Genomic DNA, 27027 nt, shown 5'->3' on the forward strand with positions numbered 1-27027 from the left:
CTATCATCGATCCCCGGATAGTTGTACGTTGGAGGAGGATGGCTCCAATACCTTTTAGAGGTTCCATCTGGGCTTGCCTCCTGTAAGGAAGCAAAGGCTCGTCTAGAACAACGGACACGGCCAACGAGAAGGTAGGCTCATGTTTTACGAGGGAAATAATGTTCTGGCTTGTGCAGGGGGGTAGGGGAGAATCCCCTCTCCTCAAAGTGGTTTCTTCTGATAATGAAATGTGTCAGAGGAGGACCGGACCAGACAGGAAAGGACACTGTTGTTAGGGCAAAGTGAAAATATCCTCTGGTAAGGTAAATGTTTCAGTCCATCCTGGAGTTTGCGGAGTCCCGGGTGTCAGGACCAACAGATCCAAGACATCCAAGGGCACTATCATCAGCAGATTCCTTGTGGAGTGGGTCAGTACTCTCAATAAGGATTCCAACATGGAGCTCCCAGTCAGTACCTGGCATATGACTATCCTTCAGCCTCTAAGTTGGAGCCAGACCAATGGATCCCTCCTCCTTTGCACAAGGATTCACAAGACCTGGAATGAGTTGGGGATTCTTTCTCTTAGAGGCAGATCAGGAAGGGGATCAGTCCTTATGCCCATGAGTATGCCCCTTACTCCTGCAAGAGGCAATGGTTTCTGAGGCTTAGCGGTTTTGGCCTCTGCTCTGGAACTTGTGCTCAGAAAGGTGCCTGGATCCGACTGGGGAGACTATACTAACTAGACTATAAAAAACTCTAAACCACGAAGAATACTAAAAACTACATACAAATATATTTACAAATTCAGAAGAAACAATGTGAAGATTGCTTCGGACTCAGAGGATTCTAAATCAGGCCATGCAGCAGTAAGAAGGAACTGGAGAGGCGTCAATCTGCCCCACTCCTTATATCCTCAGCTTGGAGCACAAGGACAATAACTGCATAGCCACAAAACAACAGACACTACTTAGTAGAAATCTCCAGTCTCAGGTGCCTGGAGTGTGTGGAATACACACAGGGACCAGAACTCAAAGATGACATCTCTCCACTGTTTGAAGGAGAAAGTGTATGTGCACATGCATGTGTGTAAATGTCTCATGTGACTAGCGCAACTTAATACATTCACACGTTCATTTGGTTATTAGCACTAAGTAAATTAGAAAAATCAAGACAAGAATATGAATATTATGTATTAAATAGGCAGCTCAGCTTTTACTTGATTTCACCAAATAACCCCCCGCCCCCAAAAAACACCCCCCCACATCACTACTACTTTTTATGGGCCTGCTTGTGATTCCTGAGGTTGAAAAGCCAGCCTCAGAGATAGAAAAATACTGTGGTTACAACATGCTAATGATTCAGGTGAATTGTGACTAGATATAAAATCACAACAAAGTCTGTTAAAATGATTTTAACCTTCTGAGTTAAACATCCTCATTCAGAATGATGGAAAGTTTTTATTAAAGACAAACTGTCTTTAACTCATGATAGTGTCTGAGAACAAAGGTCTTGCAATATAACAACACTGTGTGTCAAAATGCAGGAAATAAGAGTGAGTTAAAGATAATTTTCACCCTTCACTCTCAATTTCTAGACATTTGCAAGGGAAATGCAGACTTTTACATTTTAACAACATAGTTGCACTTTTGAAAGAGAAATTACCTCTGTTCTGAACAGCGCAATATTCTTGTTAAGGATACATAGTTTCCCTCGACTGTCCCTCTGCTCACAGTTGGGACTGCTTTTCTGCAAGCCACATATAAGGCACATGCTAGCCAGTGTAGATCATTCCCCTGTGAAATTAAACATTACGCCATTTAAAGGATACACTGACAAGTGTTTCTTTTACTTCAGCTATTCATCCAATATAGAGAAAAATGCAAAAAATAATCCAGTACATTTCAAGGGAAAGATTGTAAAGCTTAACTCAATTATTCAAAAGCTCTTTCTAGTTATAATGTAATTAAGGAATTTAAAAAATGCTAAAATTAGGTAACATCAAAATTACTAAAGAATCAATTAACTTACACTTACCAATTTCTTGTTAAGCCAAATTTTACATGGGGCATTTAGCATGCTTTTTTGCTTCTAACAAGAGAAGATTATTTTAAATGTTCTATCACCTTGTGGGTATGAAAGCAACTGCTCCTGGCTGCCAGAACATTCTTCTTCCCCAAATATTCCTAAGGACACTTGTTCATTTTTCCTCAAAGACTAAGAATGAAAGTTTTCAAGTTTGAGCTCTCCAGTCTGGCTGCACCCACAATCAATACAGTTAGAAACTTATACACTTGGTCTGGTTTCATATGTCTATTTCATCAAGGTAATTGAAAGTGTCATACAGATGAGATTCAAGGCATTTTCTAGCAGTGGGCACATATATCCTAGTGTCCTGTCAGAGAATATCTTATTGGTAAGTCTATCATGTCACTCTCAATGTTTCAATTGCCAATATATACTCTGGTGGATGCCTCTCTATCAGAGCCATAATTTTCCTGGCCTGCAGAAAGATGATGTATTAAGACCAGACAAACCTATTCCTGATAAACAATCAGTACTACAAAAAAAACCCAAACCAAACCAAAAAAAAAAAAAAAAAAAAAAACTTGGTAGCAATTTAAATAAAATCATAAGACCTCAACTGACGAAGTACAAATCAGGGAAATCCTAACTGCATACAGCAGACATCAATGGATAAAATGTGTTATGCAGTAAGCTACTTTTTCTGCTGACAATGAATTGTTTGCAGTGTCATCGTAGCTGTGTTAGTCCCAGGATATTACAGAGGTAAGGTGGGTGAGTTAATATCTTTTACTGAACAAATTCTGTTTGGTGAAAGAGACAAGCTTTCAAGCTACACAGATTTCTTTTTCAGGGAGATGTCTGAAAACTTCTACCTTCCACCAACAGAAGTTGGTTAAAAAAAAAAATTAACTCAAACACCCTGTGTCTCTGACACTGAGTTAACATTCAAAATCTGGAATTTTCTAAATTACCAAAAAGTTGATTTTAAATGCGGTGCTTTGACCTCACTGTTCCTTTCCAAATAAATCAGGCTTTTGATGCACGGTAAGAGGACATACATAAAGGTCCTCAAAGGAGGCAGAGTTAAGATTGTATAATGTGGAAAATATCCCATTAACTCAGCTTTTCTTGGTTTTCTAACCTCTGTGGTTTGGTGATTTTTTTTTTTAAAACAACTTTCTCATAAGAAGTATGTAACAGAAGCTGGTATTGCATCCTTTGAGTTTGGGAATTAAATCATCATATGCTGGTAGGACACAAGCAGCACAGGGTGCTGGCTGAGTGCTTGTATCTTAATTCCACTTTAAATATATTTTTGCATATGAATAAAAAAGTTATATTTGCACAGTAAATTATATTTAATTGCCATCCTACTGTATTCAGATATACACATTAACACTTTTCTTTACTGCCAGAAAATTATCAGGTAGAAATATTTTTTAAATAAATCTGAATCTCAACTTCGGGGGATCAAATTTAAAAGCTGTGTTTCCAAAAACTGACCACAGAGAAGTATGTGCACAATTATGTGCTAGAACACACATAGAAACTGTGGTTATTATGGTACTGCAGATATTTGTATGCTCAATAGGTACCTATTCATGTAGCAATATTTGTGTGTACATATATCAGATTTTCATTCAATCACAGTAGCTGTGTAAGCAAACTGGATGTGTATATTTCTGTTCTTAAATCCAGAAACTAGTGTAATACGTGAAATAAAATCTATTTCAACATTTGGTAAAACACCAACACAAAAAAGGACTTTATCTGAATATAATACACGATAGCTGAAAAACATCTTTGCACACATTACTAGTAAATACACTACGGTAGAACCCCATTAGTCCATATGGGAACATACATTGTGAACTATTAAAAAAGAACAGACTAACACGGCTGCTACTCTGAAACTTGTCATTGTGAACTACTGAATTCTGAAAACAGCAAGCCAAAGAACCAACAGAAAGACTGAGGATACTGCATCACAGAATGTACTATGTTAATTTATAAAAAAACACTTCATACCACCAGCAAATATTCCTTACTTTATAAAAGCAGCAAAGCTTTAGAAATAGTAGACTTCGCTTAAACGTCCCACTTTTTAACAAAGGTTTAATAGACGAGAAGAAATTTGTATTAGACTCGGTTTAACACATTTTTGGAATATCGCAGAAACAGACACATGGCAATTTTGAAGCAATTGGAGAGAAATATCCTGGCTTGCAACTATCTCAGGCAGGAGAACAGTTTGGTTTTTTTCTCGATTAGGAAAAAAGTTAGAACCTCAGGTTAACACATCATAGGTCAGGGACTCCAGCCCTCCTTCCCTCACGGGGCAAACCCGAACATCCTTTTTGTGTGTGCGGGGGGGAGGGGCGTTAGGACTCCTGCACAGAGGGCTACCGAGCCATTTCCTGACGCTGGGGCGGAGAGTCTCTGAGTCCCACCGCGTTCCTGGTCCGGACTGGGTCTGTCACAGAGAGACCCCCACCCCCCGCAGCTAGCCCTAGGCACCCCCCTCTCCCGGGCCGCCCCTCCCCTTGCCTCTCCCGGGCCCCCCCCGGCCGCCCCTCACCTCCAGGGTGTAGTTACGCTTCATGCCCTGGTAGCTGAGCCAGGCCTCGGCCCGGGCGCGCTCGTCCATGTTGAGGCTGCTGCAGAGCTCCTCATAGCGCTGCCGAGTGCCCCACTCCTCCGCCGGCGGGGAGGCGGCGCTGCCCGCGACCCCCGCTTCGGCCTCCTCCTCCTCTTCGCCCGGCATCCCCTACCCCGTCACTAGAGGGCAACGCCGCCCTGCCTCAGACTGCGCCTGCGCCGGCCAGGAGTGGCGTCCGAATCCAAACACCCCGGCGCCGAGCTCCGCCCCCGCCCTCTGCCCCACCCTGCACCCTCATTGGTCTGGCGGGGAGCCTCTACCAATCAACGGGCTCCTTGCAGGCAGGCGCAGTACACTTCTCCCTACGCACCCGCCTGCGAGGGCGCCTACGTGACCTATCCCAGCAAGCCGTGCCAACCCCCCCCCCCATCGCATCCCCCAGCCAGGCAGCAAAAACTACCACGCCCAGCATGCACTGCGATGGCTCAGGCGGATAGGCCAGGCCCGTTGCTGCGCTGGGGGAGGATGGCAGCTTCACGCGCTGCCTCTCTGCGGCCCGGCCGGCCAGCCACAGCCAGCAGCCGCCCCCGGGAGCTCTGCCCTGAACTCGCGCGGCTTGGGGGCACGTGAACGCGCCGGCCACGTGGCAGCGCCGCTGACGTTTAACCCGCATCAAAATCTAGGGCAGGTCTACAGCGCGACTTCCACCCGGGTCACCTAAGGGGGTTTGAATCCCCACCGTCTGTTCTCTCGGGGCAAGCCCGTGGGGATGCTCACTGGGGAACGCGAGTGTTGGGTTTCAAGTGCTCCCAGCCCCAGTTCTTTGTGAGATGGAGGGCACAGTCCTGTTACACGGGTAGAAGCCGAGCTGCTGGGTTTTACACCTGGCTCGGTCACTGCCTTGCTCTGTAACCTTGGGCACTTCACCGACTCCTTAATCTCAGTTTTACCAGCGAGGAAACTCATATTTACCTACCGTGCAGGGTTACATGAAGTTAATGAATGTTCACTAGATGCATTGAGGGCTGCAGATAGAAGGCACAATAAAATTACTAATTGTCTTTCCTCTGACCCAGTGAGGCATTCAATTAGCTAAAAAGCCAATTTATATAAAATTGACCCCCCAAAAACCCAAACATTTTTCTAATGACAAATGAAATAAGGCACTGGAATTCAATGCCCCAAAGAAGTTTTAGACTTTTATGAAGAATAGGTTCTGCAATTATGGGCAGTAACTGTTAATGGAGTATGCAGTCTTTCCTTTCTGATTTCAATCCCGCTGCTTGTTGATAGTGATCAAAAGTCATTACTATCTGTCAGTCAACCTGAAATGAACTGGTAGGTCTCAATTTTCAGAGGATAAGTGGTCATATAAAAAAGTAAATCCACTACTATTAGCTCTTTTCACCAAGAATAGACGGGGAAATTGAACAATCCTCTCAAACTTATGTACCGATGAAGTTTTAATACTGAAAATCAGGGAAAGTCAAGAACATTTTAGATCTTTGCTGTGAAAGGTGTTTTAACTATGTCTATTTGGTCTCGTACTAGTCAAGTTTCATGTCTAAATCACAAATATTAAGAACCACGGGGATAATTGTATACATAAAAGTGAAACTGAAAACTTGTGCAGCCCAAAACAATTTATTTTCCAAGAACTAGGATTTGACATTTGTAGTTTACTCTAAAAACACTAGATGGCACCAGAGAATTAATCTAAAGAGCATGAAAGATTACATAACTTTTGCTAACAGTTACTATGAGTCAAACCTACAGTCCCTAATGTAGCAACATTTTCATTTAAGTCAATAGTACTTTAGGGCCCAATTCCCCCTGAAGTCAAGGGACAAAGTCCCATTCATTTCCATGGGAGTTGGATGAAGCCATGGGACTGGAAGACTGGGCTCTAATATGCTAATTGTTAATAGACTAGTTGAAAGCACAAATTAAATTTACCTTAAAATATGACTAATGGAAAAAGAACAGTGCCTTTTAAAATAGAATGGTAACATTTTCATATGGTCTTATATTCACATGTTCATAACATTGTGAAAATTTCTCCCTTCTAACAGAAATTTTCCATGCTTGATTTTAGTCTGGGGTGATTCTCCTTCCTCCCCCCATTTGAGCAAGCTGATTTGAGGTGGGGTGTGTTTAAAAACACTTTTCTGCTCTGATCACTCAAAATGGCTAAACCTTTTAAATTTAAGGGCCTGAACCTGCAGATCCTCAGCTGGTGTTAATTGCCATAGTTCAGTTGATTTCAGCTGAGCTATAGCAGCTTACACAAGTTGAAGATCAGGGTCTGTGAGCAGTCCCACTGAAGTCAATGGGATTGATTACTCACACAATGCATAAAGTGAAGCACATTAATAATTCTTTTCAGGATTAAAGCCTAGATGTTCAGGATGACTAAATCCTCACTGAAAATTACCCAATAACTATTTACAAAAATAATAAAAACAAACCCGAGTTAGAAAGTTAAAAGCACTTAAAAACAGTCATTTTCCCAGTGTGGGGGCAACTTTAAGTGAGGCACAGTCTACATAGCTAACTCTGTGCCAGCCAGAAAGGTGTATGCCAGGGGCAATTGTTTTATGGTTTTCCCGTTAAGCTACATATACAATATTACTCTCAAGAAAAAAGCAATTATAAATATTTTATCACAATGTTTTATTGTCTAGTGATAAATATATTAACTGATCATTTCCCCCGAAGAGTCTCGCTTAAGAGAAAATATTTAGAGACAGAAATCAAGATAACAAAAATAACACACATAAAAAGGTCAATAAGCCATGGGTCAGAAGTAAGGTTGTTGTGTGCTGATGAAATATGCATATTTCCCTACCTTTTTATGTGCCTGGGTTTTCTAAATGATGTGATAACTACATTGTTTTCACTTAACAACCGTAATTATTTATTTTTAAATAAAGTTTTGTATTTTAAAATATATAGTATCTACCTTTTCTATAGATATTTCAAATTATATATTGAAATCTTGTTGCTCTTGCAAAAGCAAGCTAATCTGCTAATATGCACAAAGCTCAATTGTGCAAAACCAGATCAACACATCTTAAAAACATTAGGAAAAACAAACCTCATTTAAAATTTTAATTGCTTAACTCAACTCATTGTGTCCCTCTAACTCACTTCTAAGTGCCATCTAAGGCTCTGTCTACATGAAATTTTCAGCCACCAGTACTACTGTACTGGTGCAACCCCCTAATGTAGACACTGATTATGTCAATGGAGTTCTGGTCCATGATTAGGGCTCCTAGATGCTGCAATATAAATAATCAGACTTTTCACCCCGGAAAGGGTCCTGGGAAAGATTGGGAATGTCATTTCTTACAAGACCACCAGGTGGGAGCTGACGGGTTGTTCCTGGGTTTCACTTCCTGAAACAGCTTAACCTCTTTGAATGCAATAGTAATAAATTGAAATTTCCCCTCACAAAATGGCATTCTAAAAGCCAAATGTGTCTAATACTGTATAGCAACCAGTGTACCTAACCTCACTGGTGATTCTACCAGAAGTTGTGTGGCAGCTAGCTCAAAAATCCTTCATACATGGCATTGCTTTGTGATTCTATTTTATGTAAGCTACTGCCAGGTTGGTGACCTAGTTGAGCGATTGCAGTGACCTAGCTATGTAAACCAAATGGGTTGCACTCTTGAGGGCCAAGGTAACAACGTCAAAATCTTTGCACTGGCAGATGACCGAGCCCAATCTGTTCATCAGGGTAGCAAAAGAATCAATGTAGGGGCAGATTTTGAAGTAATGGCTGCTACCTTGCCATCTACCTTGGAGACTAAGGGTACATCTATACTACCTGCCGGATCAGCGGGTAGCGTTCGATGTATCGGGGATCGATTTATCGCATCTCGTCTAGATGCGATAAATCGATCCCTGAATCGACGCCCGTACTCAACCTCGGCAAGAGGAGTAAGCGGAGTCGACAGGGGAGCCGCGGCGGTCGACTCGCTGCCGTGAGGATGGCCAGGTAAGTCAAACTAAGATACTTCGACTTCAGCTACGCGAATAGCGTAGCTGAAGTTGCGTATCTTAGCCCCCGCTAGTGTATCCCAGGCCTAAGAAGTACTTCTCAAAGGAGACAGGATACTTATCAGTCATAGCTTGGTCCAGATTAGGCTAGCCCAAGTCAACCAACTCTTGGAGAGATTTGTGCATGGGGAAAGTAGTGCATACCTAGGAATTTTTTCTCCTAAATATGATTCTTAGCCTTTCCAATGTGGATTTGCATCATCAAGGTAGCCAGTGCTCTTATTGCAGTGTTGCCAACTCTCACAGTTTTATTGTGAGTCTTGAAGTAGATGTTTTACTTAAAGCCTCAGCTCCCAGAGATAAGTGATAAGAGTATTTCAGGGTTTTTTTTTTTTTTTTTTTTTTAAAGCAGTTAAGTTACTAGCCCTTGTGTTTGCTGAGAAAAGCTTAAAAAATGTGATCGGCGTGCACCCTGAAGGCTCAAAAAACAGAAAGCAAATAAAAAACCTTTTATTTTAATTAAAAAAAAATCACAATTTTTTAAAGCCAATCATGATTTCTTGGGGCCTGACTCATGATTTTTGAATATTCAGGGCTGGCAATACTATGACTGTAAGGGTTTCTGTGTGTTTGGGAAGATGAGGCAATTCCTTATTTGATTCTAGAAGATGCGTGTTGGGTAAAGTGGGGGGTAAACAAAAGTTATGTCTATACTTTATGGCCACATACAGAGTACAGAAGCTATATGCCCACCTAGCAGTGTAGATTTGAGGCATGGCTTATGAGAATAGATTAGAGCAGTGGTTTTCAATCTTTTTTTCTGGCGACCCAGTTGAAGAAAATTGTTGATGCCTGTGACCCAATGGAGCTGGGGATGATGGGTTGGGGTGTGGGAGGGGCTCAGGGCTGGGGCAGAGGGTTGTGGTGCGGGGTGGGGCCGAGAATGAGGAGTTTAGAGTGTGGGAGGGGGCTCTAGGCTGGGGCAGAGGGTTGGAGTGCTGGGGTGCGGGCTGCGGGTGCAGGCTCTGGGGTGCGGCCGGGGATGAGGGGTTTAGGGTGCAGGAAGGGGCTCTGGGTTTGGGTGGGGGCTTAGGGCTGGGGCAGGGGATTGGGGCACGGGTTTACCTCAGGCGGCTCCCAGTCAGCGGTGCAGCAGGGGTGCAGAGGCAGGCTTCCTGCCTGTCCTGGCACTGCGGACCGTGCTGCACCCCAGAAGCAGCCAGCAGCAGGTCCGGTGTGGAGGCGTGCAAGCAGCTCCACATGGCTCTTGCCCACAGGCACTGCTCCCCCAGCTCCCATTGGCCACGAACCGGCCAATGGGAGTGTGGAGCCAGTGCTCAGGGTGGGGGCAGCACAGTGTCAGAACAGGTAGGGACTAGCTGGGCAGCACCACCGACGGGACTTTTAATGGCCTGGTCGGTGGTGCTGACCAGAGCCGCCACGACCCATTGCCTTACATTCCGTGACCCAGTACTGGGTCGCAACCCCCAGTTTGAAAGCCACTGGATTAGAGTACCTAACATGTCAGAACACAGGGTATATATGCTATCTCTCTCTCCACATGTCTAAGCAGTGATTCCCACACCTACACTACTGTTTTTAGCAGTATAGTGTCCCGCTGCCTCTCCCCTGCCAGAGCCTTTCCTCACTACAGCGAAAGGCTCCCTCCATTGCAGAAGTGCAGAGCTGAGCTCTAGCCACTCATTTTGTCAGAACAGACACAATTGTGATCAAAGCAGCAGGAAACACCCAAGATGGCACAGCAGCAGCCACAGCTGAACTGCAAGACAGAGTCTGAGGAGAGGCTGCCACTGGCAGGAAGACATGGTAGAAGAGAGCCCCTATCCAACAAGACTCACAACTGTTGGAAATAGAGTCGGTAACAGGGTGTCATCTCCTACATCCCAGAGAAGAGTTGGAGAGTTTGCAATGGGAACTGTCCCCCATCAGCTTAGACACACGACAGGGATAGACTGAAGTGAGGGAAAGAAACAGCCAAAATATCTCTCATGCATAAAGGTGGCAGTAAAAGGGATGCCCAAAGCAGATCTTACCTGGGGCACTCACATGGGGTTTTGCACCCTTAGCCCGTGCTCAGAGAGGAGTTGGAGAGCAGGCAGGGAAGGAAGTTTTTCTCTCACAGAGGAATCTCAGGATCACCCTTTCACCTGGAGTTTCTGACTTATATTCTTCCCTGTTCCTTCTTGTATTACTTCCCTCTCTTTTTTATCCATCATCCTTCCGTCTGGGGGAACTGGAAGAAGAAAAGCAGAGAGATGAAGCACGGGCTACCTGATTCCAGGACAATGACAAAAAGGCACAAGGAAAGATTAGTCTCAATCTGCCTTATTTATTTAAATTAATGTTCTTCTTGATAGGTGGACATTCCATAGTCTCTGAATCATTTTAAGTCGTGTAGGAGGAGGCTCTTGTACAGTGGTAATTTTGTTTTCAGTTATCTTCTACATTGTTTTAAATTAGAGTCCACAATATTGAATTTTATCCAAAATTAATACGACAGAAATAACACAGCATTTTCAGGGAAGAGAAATTATTCAGAATGTAGACATCCATCTCCACATTCTCCTTGTTGGTCAGCCCACATCACCTCAACCAAACCCTTAACTGTTCACTTTTAACTCTTGATGGAATTACACTTGCAGGGAAGAAGAGAGTATTTTAATTTTGTAAATTCAAAACCAGCCATTTAAAATTGTTCCACAGGGAGCAGATCCTCAGTTGGGGTAAGCTGTCATAGCTCACTGACTTCAATCAGAACTATGACAATTTACCTCAGTTGAGGAGCTGCACCTGTGCTCTTGGTTTGTGTCATCAACATCTCCAGTGCTTCACCAGATGTTTCATTACCACAAATGGAGTAGGATTTTGTCTTTAGAGAGTAGACCACCACCTTTGTTCATGCACGGAAACAGGATCCAGTGAAGGAACACAAAGTTATTAGGCCAGATTCTCTATTTCACTTGGATCCTTTTACTCCACCTGAGTGGAAATCTCCCACACATATCCAGCAGGGGATACCTCCACACAGGAGTCTCCTCAGAAGGCATAGTGTTGACAGAGCCAATTTCCTACACCTCCCGTCCGAACCAGCAACATGCAGCAGTGCAAATCCCACTTTACATCAATGAAGATTCTCTACACTAATACTGGTATAGCTAAACAGTGCAAAAATTCCTAGTGTGGACAGACCTTAATAATCTCTACAATGCAAAGTATGTATTATGTATTACATCCCAAAATGCTTTATAAAATATCACAGATATACAAGCCATACACAGAGATCATTTAATCCGCCTCTTGAATGCAGCCAATACTAAGGTGAAACATCTTTTTAACAGCGTAGTGGTGGTGTAATAATTTAGGGGAGGAAGTGAAGAATACCATATCCAGTTGAAATTGCAGGGAGAGTTTAGGTAGAATTAGAATCTTGGGCTGGAATTTGCCCAAAACAGCAGATTTAAAATCTCATCTGGTATACCAAACACTATGAGTCTTGAATGATCACTGATATTCATGACTTGTTTATCAGGTACACTTTGTTTCCTGAGGTGCTAACTCCATGCTAGGATATTGGTTCAGTACCAATTTACAAGACTGTCACTTCATCTGTACATATACGCTGCAGCTGGGAGCATGCTTCCCAGCTTGAATAGACACATGCTATCTCTGCTCAAGCTAGCAGGCTAAAAATAGCAGTGTAGCAGCACAGGTGGCAGTTCAGGCTAGCCACCAGAGTGCAAAACCACCCAGGACTCCTGGGTACATACTTGGGCAATTAGCCCAAGCCACTGTGTGCGCTACCCCTGACCACACTGCTATTTTTATTGCACTAGATCAAGTAGAGCTAGCACATGTCTGTCTACTCAAGCTGGGAAGTAGAGGTACTCACTGAGTCACCAACACCATTGCTTACACCAGTGGTTCTCAAACTTTTGTACTGGTGACCCCTTTCACATAGCAAGCCTCTGAGTGTGTCCCCCCCCTTATAAATTAAAAACACTTTTTAATATATTTAACACCATTATAAATGCTGGAGGCAAAGCAGGGTTTGGGGTGGAGGCTGACAGCTCGTGCCCCCCCATGTAATAACCTCACGACCCCCTGAGGGGTCTCAACCCCCAGTTTGAGAACCCCGGGCCTACACAATCTGTATATTCCTTTGAAATCTCTTTCAAGTACTGATCCTTCTACAGTTTAACTTGTGAGAGACCTGAAAGGATTACATCCAAAGATGGTATGGCTACGATCTATATATATATATAATTTTCTTTATTTATCAGCTGCTTTGAAATGTATGACTATTTCTTCTCAAATGAGCCCTTTGAAATAAAAACAAAGCTATCAGAGCTTCTGCCAGATCTCCAAATTTAAAATAGAACAATGACATGTTAACTACATTAGGTATACATTCATCTGAAAAAGGAGTAACCGAGAGCACACTCAAGACCTAAAGATAGGATTCAGATGAGAATAGATAGGATGGATGCCACTGAACTAACAGTGAGTAGCAGACTGAAACAAGAAGGCGCAGACAACTAGGGACCGTACAGGAAAAATATATTTATCCTGAGTGGCTTAAACTAAAGGTAGCAATAGTAGTTGCAGCTGCCAATGTAATCAAAAGATTTAGACAAGCACTTAAAAGGTAACAGGATATAAAAGCAAAACAGATTGATAGACAGATTTAGATGGGCATTATGGCTCTCCCAGCCACATCCACCTTCTGGCCTAATATTTTACTATGATAAAATACTAGAAATAAATGACTTTAAAGCAAATCAAATTTTGGGCCTAAACCTTGACAGTCTCCTCTGTCTAGCTATCAGGTGGCATATTTCAAAGACTGTGTGGTTATTAATGGTTTATTTTGTTTATAGGATCAGAGATTTATTTTCAGTACAATTTGGCTGTTATTTTCCGTTCAGATTTTCATAAAAATTAGAGATTCAGTTTCATAAGATTATCTAGTGCCTTCCCCTGGCTGTGCAGGATGTGGGATATATCCGTCATGTTTTAAAATTACCTTATTTTGTGTAAAATAACCTGATTTTTTTTTAAATTGAACTGTTCTTGGTTCAGCAAGTTATCTTGTTATAATACTGTATCTGAATAACACTGGTAGAATTAGCACAATACCCATATAAATGCTACAGGAAATAGGCTGAAATGGATTCTCTCAGAAACCAGGGAAGAACAACAGTAAGTTACCATTAACTAATTCACAGAATTTGTATGTAGTTATATCAAAACAGTTACATGACCTTGACTTAAATTCTCAACTTTGAATAACTTCAAGTTTTATATTTTGTAACGCATCTTAATGTGTGTTTTAACACCTTGGAATTTTACTAATAGCTTCACCTACACTGCTCACAGGTATAAATTTAATCTGCATTCATGTTAAAAATTATTTTCACGTATCAAGCCTGACATCATGGGTAGTCAAAGAATATGTTTAATAAAAAATAATTAAACTTCCATTTCCTCTATAGAACATCATAGAAAGTAATTCAATAAATTACAAATGACTTTTTAAGACGCTTGTTCAACTACAGAAAGCAAATTCAGACTACACAGAACACAACTGGCAAATATTGCAAATGTCCAAAAGAAAAACTGGACTAAGACTTGTATCATGAAGCCTGAAACAAGGGATAGAAATACAAGGCAGTAATAGCTAAAGTTCTTTTAGTAACTACCAACACACACTTTATCATCACCTTGGATATCCTTTTAACTGTAACCTCAGTATTAGTGTAGATCTACTGAAGTTTCCTTACAACCCTTAACTTTATACAACCATATTTGCATATTGTTTAGCTGATAGTGGGACACATTTTTCCTCTTCCAATTGATAATGATTAAAAATAAATCCAATACATTATGTTCAAGTCTATATCAGCCTTAATTATTTTAAACTGTAATTGCCTTATTACATAGAAAGAGAATCATAGAACGGTAAGCAAACTCACTTGACCATAATTAGGAAAATACTTTATTTAATAAATTTGATATAAATTAGGTTTTAGCCACAAGATTTAGTATTTCTTTTGTGGGGTAAGGGTGTTGTTGAAATACTCCATCAGCAAACTAAGTTAATAACTGTGTTTGAAAAACTTTGGCTATTTCATAGATGCATCCTAGTTAAACAAAAGTGCTATATTACAAAGGGCAAAAATATTAAATATGCAATACATCCCTTCATGATGAAGAATTGCTACACCCTTCTCTTGGCAGGTTTTAATTTTCACTATTGCTAAGACACTGTATGAAAGGCCAAAAATCAGAATACTATTGTGGGAAAATACAGTAACCAGCACAATCCAAATGGGACTTGTATAATTGTGTAATTACATGTAATACTGCTTCTAATCATGGGGTTAATTATTTTGCACATAGAAACGTATAATGTATTGGAAAAGTTCTTGGTAAAAAACAAAGTCTTGTTTACTATACAAGCGAGCAACAGAACTATATCAAAATATACAGTTTGTTTTTTTTAAATTTATTCCTTTGAAAAGCTTTTTTCAATGACTTCTACTAGTACCTGTATATATTCTCTCTGAGCACTTCCCTATTCTTGGACCACAAATGAGATAACTAAAGTCAATCGAAATCTCAGTTCAAACATGTAAGTGTGAATCTGGGCCTCTACCATGTCAAAGTAATAGCAGCTTCAGCAGAAAGAGGAATCATATCACACATCAAATATTAGACTGATTTTATACAGTAAAGGGTTCTAAGGATTTGGATTTGAACAGATGTCTTATGCCCTGTTATTGTTGTTTCCAGGAATAATTTATCTGTCTTTACTATTCAAAGTGCTTTTTTTTTTAATTTTAAATTGGGCAACTCAGCATAATATATAAACTAAATCCTCAAGAATGATTTTGGGTAACATTTCGTCATAACATTTAGTCATATTTAAACCTGTAGAGAAGTCTAAACTCAAAATGAGTTTAAACTATCAATAATTCTTCTTTACCATTATTATCTGGTAATCCCAGGAGGCTTTGTTACATAAAACACAAATAAAAATCTACACAAACAAAGCAAACAAACATTTTTTTACATGAAGTATGCAGTGTTGAAAGGTCTTTTCAGTGGCACTTCATAACAGTTTGCCTTTCTGAGTTTTGGGGATACTACTCCTCAATCGGGACATTGTATTTCTGTGGAGGGAGCCCAAAACTTTGCAAGGTTTAAACTAAATAGGTCTCTGTGGTGCCAAAGAAGGATGAGATAGGACTATTTTATGTCAACTTCCCTTTACTGTTATCAAAGAGAACGCTTCTGGTGAGAAAAAAAAGTCCTATCTCTTGCCAGATTAACATGATATCATAGAGGGTGTGTTTAAAAACAAAACAAAACCTAAAAACAAGTATAGAAACCAATGTAAACTTCCTAAACTAACTCAGCTGAGGTAACAGATAGCCAGTTTAACTGGCTGATTGGGAAACTTTTTTCCTCCTTTTAAACACACTTGTACCTGAATTGGAAACATCAGCAGTGCATCGCAACACTACAGCATTTTCATGTAATTAAAGCAATGGATGGTGATGTAGATTCTACAGCTTTCATGACATTCATTAGCTGCCCAAATTATTGCTGAGTTTTGATCTGTAAATTATAAGTGTCAAGGAGGCTGTAAAACTATATTCAAATTAAATCAATAATATGCCGAAAATATTCTGTGTTCACTGCAAATATATTAAATATACAGCTCTTACTGAGCATTATTTTCATAAAATAACCTCCCAACAAAATTATGCCATTTGTTGTAATTTTACACCATTGTGTATTGATAGTACATACAAGTTCAGAAACTTATGAACTTCAAGAAATATTACATGCAAAACATCTCTGAAAGCAGTTTGCACTTCTAAACAAATACTGAAAGTTCAGTCAATAAATCATTTGATGCGCTCAACACTGGGTTATTTACAATGAAATAATTAAAGAATAAATTCAAAATCAGTTCATAATTTAAGTACATAGTCTGGGGTCAGTCTTCATCACTAGAATCTGAATCCTCAGATGAAGACGATGTACTGTCAGATCCAGATGAAGCATCTGCTTTCTCTGAACCCTCATCTGTGCTGTTTTCATTATGAGAACTTGGCTCTGTTCCCCCTTTGTCTTCCTGATCTCTAATCCTAGAATTCTCCTCCTTTTCCTCTGTAGCCTTGGCTGAGCCTGTGTCATTGTTTTCAGTGTTCTGTACATCAAAAATATTGGACTGGGACAATGCTGGGATATGAAGATTAAGGCCTGGAGTGAGAAGCATCCCTGGATAAAGTATATTGGACAAAAGTAACGGGTTAAGAGCTAAAGGGTTGGCAGCAGCAGAGGACGTAGAGGGAGAACTTGACACAGAGTCTTCACCACCATTATTTGCATGTTGGTTTTCTGTCCTCTCTTTCTTTACATCTGGCTCTTTTGAGTCATTTCCCTTTTTCTCCTCTGAAACAGATTCTGTAGACTTTGTTAGGAGTCCTCCCATACCCAGCAAGTTTGGTAATCCAGCCATTCCTGACAGTAGCATGGGGAACATGGCAGCCATATTCTTAGCTTCTCCTCCAGTAGTTAGTCCAGCAGGCATTCCCATTAATCCTGCTGTTACTTGCAGTGATTGCAAGTTTTGCAGGTTTTGTTGTAAGGCCTGAAGAGTAGATAGATCCACTCCTGGAAGTAATCCATTAGCTAGCAAAGGGTTGACCGAAACATTTGCTGCTGTGGCAGCTGCTGCTGCAGCTGTTGCCTTGGCAATCTCACTTTTAGGCCGTCTCCCCCTCCTGCTTACTTCTTCTCGTACAACAGGCCCAGTGAGAATACGGTCAAACATACCTTCAGGAAGAAATCCCTGAAACAGATACATTCTATATTAATATATGAAAATTAATGCCACTACAGGAAGATAAGGTTAAAGCTATGTTGGTTAAAAATTAAATACTCAAGAATAGTTCCCAAAACAATTCTGTTTAAATTTAGCACAGCAGTTTGATTAACCAGACAACTCCCTGAAAGTTTGTGACTGATCTGTGCTGTCACTTCCCAAAGGTACCTCATTCAAGCCTCAATCCTGCAATGAGCCCTGTAACCCTAATGGTCCTCTGTACCCACATTGATCCCTACTACCTTTAATGGGGCTCTCCACAGGCCCAGAGGATCATCCTCAAAGGGTTTATTAGGATTTGGCCTAAGCAATCTGAATTTAAGATTTAAAATCTAGTGTGGATTTAGGATCTTTCAACAGATTTTAATGTAATTTCCAGATTCCAATAATTTATTTGATTTTTGTTAATACCTAGTTACTGTGATTACAAAGATAACAAGGCTATCCAATTTAATAGGAAAGATAATTGTGCATTTTCATGTGGAGCCATGATCTGGGAACATTTTAATGTTTCTTCACAGTTTGAAAGTCCAAATAAATTGAAATCCAAGACACTTAAAATCTTTTCTTGGGACCTAGAGTGGTGTTCTGCCAGCTATGTAAGTCCTATCTAGTGGTAAAGATAGGACTCTAATTGTGCTCTGGTGTTCTTTTTGAAGTACAGTTCTGCCTTGAAAACTGACTATAAAAATGGCACCACAGGATTCAATTTTTTATTATAACTCAATATAAAATTTGCTCAGTATACAAGATCCCTTAATTTAAAAAAAACTGTCAGCCCTCATATTCAACCAGGGATTTGAAAATCAAGTTCTATTCTTTCTGCTTTCAGGATCACCATTAAAAAAAAAAAAAAAAAAAAATCTACAGGGAAATTCTATTCTCATTTATGTCTTGGTAATCATTGTCACCAGTTCTGCTCCTCGTTACTGCTGTGATACTTCATTGCCCTGCATGGAGGTGCTTGGGTATAAAAGAGGGCAGAACCTAGTCCTGCAGCTGGAACTTTACAATTCTGTTGGCATATTAACCAGAATAGAATCTAGCTCACTGTTAGCTGTACTGGCCCTGCTATACCAACAAGAAAAAAAAATAGTAAAAATTACTTTGTCACTAAAGCAAGTGCTCAGAACTTTCAATGAACGTAAGGATGAGTTAAGTAAGAAGATACTATTTTTAAATACTATAGTACTTATGATTAACTGCAGAAGCCTAAAATGTTGTTAAATAAATAAATAAAAACCCTGCAATCCTCTGCCTGAGGCTGACTGTGTACAGCAAATGTAGTACAATCCCTACCAGTTCTGGCAGGTGGAGATACAGACTTCACAGGATTACCACCAGAAATTATCTTAATCTCTATGTGGACATGAGGAGTGGAAGGGTAAATAAAGTTCCCAGAGCAGGATTTTGTTATCCAACGTTTTGAGGCTTGCACCTCTAGCCACTTCTATTTGCATGGAGATAAAGGAGGGTAGGTTTACAGCTTTGTGTCCATAGGTGGGTGGTGGTGGTGGTGTGTGTTTAAAAAAAAAAAAAAAAAAAAAAAAAAAAAAGGTACTCATCCCAATAAAACCAAGGACAGATGAATCAGTTATACAGTTTTCACAATGAAAATATATGCATGCTGTTTTGCTGAGCCTGAAGACAAAAAACAGCATCAATAATTAAATGAAAATTTCCCTTTCAACTTACTGGGGTACAAACCTCAAATAAAATGATCTGTGTTATTTTGATCTACTGCACTTATAACAGACTGTCACTTTTTACAGATAACAGGATTTGTTTTTTGGGTTTGTTTTTTCATTACAGAAATAAAAACATCCTTGTAGATTCCTTCTTCTGTACCACGTGTCCCATGAGATTTGGATATTTCCTACAAGTTCTACAGAAAGGGGAAAATTTGTAAGTGGCCTCAGAAATTGTGGTCACAAATTTTTGCGTACACCTATGTGTGCACAAAGTCTACATCTGGCAAATCAGGTTGGCACATGCACAATTATTTGATCTGCAAATGTGAATGCAAACTGTGTGTCCACAAATAGTTGCAAATTCAGTTTTTCAAACTATATTAAAATTTGGTTTACAATGCAGAAGGGGCTGCAATAAATGTATATTCTTAGAGCTACATTCATAAGTCTAACCTGGGAAAAACTACACATTAGATGCATCTTGCTATTGGCATTAAGCTGCTCCCGTGCCAGTGGGGAGCATGTTCCTTCTGTCACACAATTCTAGTAGCACATACAGAGTGGAGAGCCAAACAGAAGAAACAGCACAGGTGAGGCCAGAGCAGCACAAACCATGCTCCTGGGAATTAGAGGGCACAAGACACTAGAGTAAAATTTTCTGAAGTGCCAACTGATTCAGGAGCCTAAGTCCTATTTTCGAAAGAGACAAGTCACATTTGAACATGAGACATAAGCAATTCAGAAAATTTTGCTCTAAGTCTAGTTTATGATCTCTACTTTAAAAGCCTGCTCACTGTAGAGCTGTAAATATTAAACACATTTTTTATTCTACAAGGACAGATGTATGACACCCCAAACAATTGAACTTTTACAATATATAAATCTCACTTCCACTGGAATCTGCCTAACAATACAGTTCTGAACTAGAAAATAAAATGCAGAACATAATAGCTATTTTAATAAATAGTTGGCTCTTAAGTTAGGTACCTAGTACAATTAAATCAATCTTCAAAAATTCTACTTGCTCATTTTCCCAGGACAAGTAATTTTATTTTGATGGCCAATTAAAATTTTAATTTTGTAATTATCTTCATCATTGTGGCAAAGGATAGATAAGTAGATATCATGGGTAGGCAGGTAGATTTTCCTAAGAGCATCCAAAGGTACATTAAATAACGGTTGCCTGACTTTAGTACCTGAAACTAATGCTAGTATCGGTCTGTCTCTTTCTTTAAAAAAAAAAAAGAGCAGACTTCACATCATAGATCACATTGTTCATCCTGTAAATACTCACAGACTGTTTCACAACATCTCCCCATTCAGGAGCTACTCCATACTCAGGATTTTCTTTCAAGAATCTGCACAAGTCCTTCAGTGGTGGAGCAAAAGCACCTCCCACCTAAAAAATAAAAAGTTTTGAGAGGAAACATTTCTTAGTTTACTTTGGATTTTCCTGATTTGATACTCTGGTTTCATTTATGTCTTTTTCAAAAAATCAAATATAACCTGACAGCATTAGAAAGCGAAACAGCACTCCAGGTTTGTCATTAGTTTCTGTCAGAATGGAATAAAATAGGTACTCTATAAATTTGTACCAGTCGTCAGCAGCCACTAAACTCACATATAGCAACTTCAATATCTGACAATCTTACTAATGTAAGATTTAGTATAAATGCCAGGGTTCATTTCAGAAATGTACTGAAATGGGATGGCGTCACACAAATAATGACTATATGAAAACAGGTGTCAAAGTTTTAAAAGGAAAATTCATACTCTTTTTGTTTATTAAAAATTGCTTACCTTTTGGTGGGTGAATCAGTTCTAACCTATTACCCCTGATTCTGCTTTTCAAGAGGCACCCTTTTTGTCTAATAAGAGCTGCTCTTTCTGGCAGGGTAAACTATTTATTTTCCTATAGTTTCCCACACACACAAAAATTAAACTTTAATTTTGAGTTAAGGTTTCTAAACAGCATCTCCCATCAATGCATCCCACAAAAAGCAACGAAATAAGCAGTTAAGTCATCAAAAATCCCTGTCATCAACTCCCCTTTTTTATACCTCATCATGACATGGAAGGGGAGAAGTAGGGTTTGATCTAGGATAGAGATGAATGAAAGGAAGGAGAGGGAAGAGGAGTGCTTCCTCTGTTCTTCTCCACTCAAGCTCCTTTCAGCTCAAGCCTCATTTTTAATTCACACTCCCCATGTCCTCCACATCTCAGTTAACTGCCAGACCTTCTCTAACCAGCTCTTCATCCCTCCTTGGCAGTGGCGGATTAGCCACTGGGCCAAAGGTGCCTGTGTCCAGTGGCCCCAGCCAATTGGGGCACCCTTCCACCCCAACCTGCTCCGCCCACCTGGCGCTCCTGCTGGGGAGTGGGGTTGGGGTGCACAGGCTTCCTCTGCTCCCCAGCAGGAGTGCTGGGCGGCCGGACACGGGGCTGGGCAAGCCCCCGTGTTCTGACCCTATTTCTCCGGCAGTGGTGCCGGAGGGGGAGGGGGGCACTTGTTCGGGTCCAGGGCCCCACAAAACAGAAATCTGCCTCTGCTCCTTAGCTCCCCATGGGGCTGCCGCATGGATAACTGAGAGAACCAAAAAGGGAAGAGCAGAAATGAGCCAGGTGATCGGGGATGTTGGGGCAGGGTAGTGATTGGGAACATAGAAGGTAATGGGGCAGGCAGTTTACAGTGGTGAATCTCGTTGCAGCAAAGAAGGAGTATCACTGTGCAGGCAGCTGGTGGCGGGGAGAGCTCAAATGTCTCTGCACTGGGACAACCACCTTTGATAGGGTTCCCCAGTGCTGTTGGCTCAGCTCCCTGGGATACCACCATGGGAGAACATCGTGTGTTTGTGTCAAGACACTGGCACTGGCTCCTCCTGGGGCTGATGGGGAGCTTAGGGGAGTCCTTCCAATGCTGGTACAGGCCTTGGTACACACGCACTGGGATTCCCTCATTTTAGACACCCCCTCCCCCCCCCCAAAAAAAATCACAGACCCAGGCCTTCCTGAATCCTGCACTCCATCCAGGCAGCTTTATGAATGAGTTGGCGGTATTAGAGGGCCTAAAAATTGGGCATGGGGGAGTGAGCGGCTAGCAAGGGACAGGATGTTTGGGGATTTTAGTTGCAGAAGAGTGTTTTGACTGGGGGTCCTCAGGCCACAGAAGAGGCTTCGGAGACCAGTGCTTTTGAGGCAATGGTGCTTGAAAGTCTTCCTGGTGCTGCTCCCTCATTCTCCTACACAAAAGCACAGAGCCACTAGGAGCCCTTGACTGATACATCAGTATTTATGTGCAGCGTAGCTCCTTTTTCCTGGCACTGCTGTTTGGTGTGCTGGACAGCCAAGGCTGCAGTACCAGAAGAGCTGAGTGTCTGTGCATTGATGAAAGAGCACTTGAAGGGCTCCCTACAGTAATGCTGCTTTGGGTACACTGTTCAGACTCAAAACCACACCCACGCCCACCACCCCAAACTCACTCCGACATGCGGAAGTGTTATCCACTTTATTTCCCTGCACATTACCCTTCCCCAAAGCCCAGCTGAATTCCTTCATGCCCTTCCCAATCCCTGATCCATCTGCCTGCAATTCCACATCCCTACCCCAAGCCACATCTCTCCCCAGAACAGCTCCCTTTACCCTGCTATGAAACCTGCCAACATGACTCATAATGGGCATGTTGGTGAATCAGAATGCAGGTTGGCAGAATGAACACAGAAATAGCTGACAAATCTGAGCAATTCTATTGGCCAGTCTCAGTGCAAGATAACCTATTGAATTAATTTTAAAAACCTTGAAAGTAGATGATGTCTGAAATGTAATAGAAGGTATGCGTGAAGTTTAGAATTTCTGGTGTTTGTGGCTGTTTAGCTAGTCATCCAAAGTGTACGTAAACCAAGGCAAAACTTCAAGGGGGCATTTTTCAAGTGTTTCCTTTGGAAAAGTTAGCAAACCCTTTATTAAGAAAGATTACATAGAACATTAATTTGTCCTCTGAAAATTTACAGTGAACTTGCTGAAAGTATAATTCTCAACACAATCATACCTAAGGAATCACTACCAGTGCTTGTCTAATATACCCCTCCCCCCTTCTGTTTAATCTCCGGCTAAGACTCCTTTGTCTCCATCACCCATCAGAGGCTACTCACATTTGTCTCTGGAAGTGACAGACTGGACATGACTGAGAAGTCAACACTCGCCAAGAGACGCTATACCATCAGTATACTTATTTTCTATTTTAAATATTGGTGTGAACTGTAGTATCTTGGATACCATTCAATGCCAAAACAGTAACATTATAATAGCAAGCACTGTATTTGTGATAGATACTTAACACAAATAACACTTGGGTTGAGATCTATTCTTGATCAGACAACACACAATGCTGTCTTTGGAGGATAAAAATCATGAGAGGTCAAACAGACCAAATACACAACCATACAACCTGAAATGAATCATGCATGCAGAGGGTTTACACATACACAAAATCAAATGTCGAAGAAACAGGACTGGAAGCTTTATCACTTTGGCTGTGATCTTTTCAGAACTCCTATTAAGAAGGAATGTGATGGGTCATTACTTTGACAGAAGACATCCAAGGTTCTGAAGAAGTGGTTGGTGGTCATTTTTCCCTCCAAAGTCAGTATGGAACCAATATTACTGAGGGTCTTGTGATGCTGAAGATTACAACTTTCAGGTGACATTTAACACTAAGGACTTGACCTTTCATACCACAGCAATTTTTGCAAGAACAGGGTTGTTAATCCTGGTGTTCTGGCCCAATTCAACTTGGGTAATTATGTTCTGCCTACCTACAATTCTCCCTGTTATTTCAACTGGATGGGGTATTCTTCACTTTCTGTTCTAAACTGTTGAGCAATGTTCCTGGGGACTTTTAAATGGTTGCAATACTTCCATGATGGGTGAAGTGATTTTGTAAATAACTTTGAGATCCTTCTGCATGAAAGGTGTTATACAAATGCAAACCATCATTATATGTCAAGCATCACAGACTTCTCCGTAAAAAAGTCACCACACTTTTGTAATAATGGATATTTTTAAGATTTACAGAACCACCACCAAACAACATCAAGATCCAGCCTGTTAGTGAAGCGTACTTTCAGTGTTCTACAGTAAAAAGCCACAACATCTGCAGGCTTTGGCTGCATTTAAACTTTTGTCTTCAACCACACAATAATACATCAGTAATCTATTAATGCACACATTGGTGAGGCTTATTGCAAACTCCACCTTAAGCAAAAACGAAACACATGTTAAAGTAGTTTATGAAGCTATTCTTCCATTATGTAAAAAATGTTCATATTAGACTGATAAAAGGAAATACTAGAAAAAAGGATTTTCTATGTAATTTTAAATATATTTAAATTAATTTTCAGTAACCTTTTTCTTTATTGTTAAGGTTCCACAGACTCCTTGGATCCCTTTTCTCTCTTCTTATTCCCCCAGTTTCCTAAAGCCCCTTCAGAAGGACACATTGCATCCCTCTTGTGATTTCCAGGTCATTTTCAACAGTAACTAAACTGAGAATATTGAATTATTATTAAATTTTTGAAACAGAAATTGAGAACTGAAAGTGTCCAGAGGTTTAAAAGTACTGGGGCTCATGAGACGAGATCATTTTAAAATCATCTCACCTCTTGGGTCTTCAAGTACATGACCCTCTTGTGTTAGCAGCCCATCATTAGCTAAGGGGACATTTCTTCTCCTCTATCACCCTGTAAGGGTACAAGAGGATGAGAGGAGAAATCTATAGATTTTGTGGAGTGCAATATGCTGTGCTGGTACAAGCTGAGCTGCCAGAAGTTGCTGCAAGAGCCATGATGAAAGAGAAGAAAGGAAATTTTCACCTGCTAAGTAGAGGTCTGCTTGTGCCTAATTTTTAGGCCTGACCCAGACTCAAGCTCACTTGAGTGAGTCAAGTTATTTTCCAACCCAACCCAGACCCTTTCCCACAAACCTTAGTCAGCACCATCACTGCCACCTCTTGCCCAGGGAGCTGACTCTCCTCCTCCTCCAGCCCAAGAGGCTGGCATGGCAGCAGCTACATGCCTTGCTGATGCCATCCACTGCCCCTTGCTGTGCTGCCTGCAGTGTGGAATGAGAGGCGCTGTGCGACTTTCCACGCTCACTCTTCAGCATAACAGTGCAGCGAGGTGGGGATCGCCAGCAGAATGGGGCATGCAGCCGGTGCCATGCCAACCCCACAAGCAGGAGGAGGACAACTGACCTGAACCAATACCAGGAGGGTCCTTTTGTTTTCCCATCTCACCCGGACCCAACATTTGTAGTTGTGTCCCGCTGGGTGCAGGTCAGGTCTACTCCTGCACTTGCAAATCTGGTGAATTCTTTTTGCACTCACATTACGAATCATGCAAAAATTACTGGCAGCTCAGCCTGCTCAACACTGTAGATTTACCCAACACAAACCCTGTAGATCTAAAACTGTCTCTACCCTACCAGGAGGATGGAGAAGAAATGTCCTTTAATGAGCTGTTAACATTAGAGGGATGTGTGTTTGCAGACAGAAGAGTGAGGTGCCAGGAAATCTAGTCATTAGTATGTCTGTTTAAACAAAACTTTTAACCCAAGTAACAGGGTTGACAAATTTTTAACACTTGACAAATTTTTAATAAAATTATTTGCTGGAAATATTTATACTAAGTTAACTCTGGCAGGGATGGTCTAGCAATATCCAGAGAGGGGGTGACAATGGAATTTTAGCTTAAAAAAAAGTTTTTACTCTTCTGGGAAAGAAAAATTACTGTATTAAAACATCAATTTAAGAATATCCCCCTAATAAACGTAAACAAATCCAGAGCAGCTCCCACTTATCAATCTGTTTTTCCACACGGTGACGCCAACCCTATAGCTGCATTTTCACAGTACTTGATCATTTAGAATTTACTCGTTATTATGAAGCCTCAGTTTAATACTGTACTATTCTTAGCAGAGGAAATTCATCCCAGAGCAGGGGGATCATGCATGACCCTATAAAAGTCTTCAAATTTTTTAACATGGGGTTGGAGTAGTGCATAGGACATTGTGCAGGCCCTCTTTATTGGCTGAATTCCACCCAATAGAAACATACAATGCTGTATATACACTTAGTGCATGTAATTTTGCACAGAATCTCCAGAATAATTTTGCAGCAATTTATGAAAGTTTCTCCATTTACTAAATCCTGATTTAAACACTATAATTACCCTTCATGTCCCATTTACAAATTAACTTAATAAAACAACTTTAGACTGTACATAAGGACTTCCTAGCAGAAGATATGAACACTTAATTTCACATAAATTTTGTGTTTGGGCAAAATGCGAGTGGACACAGTAATAGGATTACCTTTCTAGCATTTCTTCTATTGATCAACTGAACACGTTCTTCACCAGTGAGACTATTAACATCCAGTTTATTAGGGTTTCGACAACGGTGCCTTTTTTGTTTGGGCCTCCCATCATGAAGCTGCATTCTCTGTTTTAGAGGGATTTAAATAATGAATTATTAATATTAGTTTTCTAGTAAAACTACTTACAAAAGTGCTGAGAAAGTGGACTTGTTTATTTATTCTTATAAGCCACCCTCTCATTTTAAGGTAAATCTTTTCGTATTTCCAACATCACAAGCAGTCTTACCTTGTACAGTAACTCCTGAAAAATGCTACTTTAAGCAAAACTATGTTAAGCGAATCCAATTTCCCCATAAGAATTAATATAAATGGGGGGGGGGGGAGGTTCCAGGGAAAAAGTATTCACCAGAGAAAAGACTATACACACACACACACACACACA

The 27027-nt window shown here is 40.8% G+C and overlaps 2 protein-coding genes across 9 annotated transcripts in view; both read right to left on the minus strand.

Annotated features, from left to right (window-relative positions):
• RBL2 (RB transcriptional corepressor like 2) overlaps nucleotides 1-4802 on the minus strand; it is a 51614-nt gene extending 46812 nt beyond the window's left edge. Inside the window, exons 1-2 of the mRNA XM_024208718.3 lie at nucleotides 4583-4802; nucleotides 1642-1772 (exon numbers count right to left, since the gene is read on the minus strand). Of these exons, the coding sequence (XP_024064486.1) occupies nucleotides 1642-1772; nucleotides 4583-4768 (317 nt within the window). The 5' untranslated portion in view covers nucleotides 4769-4802. The remainder of the gene's footprint in view (nucleotides 1-1641; nucleotides 1773-4582) is intronic.
• A 9804-nt stretch (nucleotides 4803-14606) lies between these two features.
• The window catches only part of CHD9 (chromodomain helicase DNA binding protein 9), a 180955-nt gene continuing 168534 nt past the window's right edge, over nucleotides 14607-27027 (minus strand). For 7 of the 8 annotated variants that reach the window (XM_026652907.1, XM_026652903.1, XM_026652904.1 and 4 more), the window contains 3 exons: nucleotides 26582-26710; nucleotides 20511-20615; nucleotides 16635-17492 (listed from right to left, as the gene is read on the minus strand). In XM_026652907.1, the coding sequence (XP_026508692.1) occupies nucleotides 16635-17492; nucleotides 20511-20615; nucleotides 26582-26710 (1092 nt within the window). Of the gene's footprint in view, nucleotides 17493-20510; nucleotides 20616-26581; nucleotides 26711-27027 lie in introns of all 8 variants that reach the window. The other variant, XM_026652905.1, reaches the window with a different exon arrangement.

The sequence above is a fragment of the Terrapene carolina genome, unplaced genomic scaffold (assembly GCF_002925995.2).
Source record: "Terrapene carolina triunguis isolate 2854851 unplaced genomic scaffold, T_m_triunguis-2.0 Scaffold130, whole genome shotgun sequence".
In the NCBI taxonomy this organism is placed as follows: Eukaryota; Metazoa; Chordata; order Testudines; family Emydidae; genus Terrapene; species Terrapene triunguis.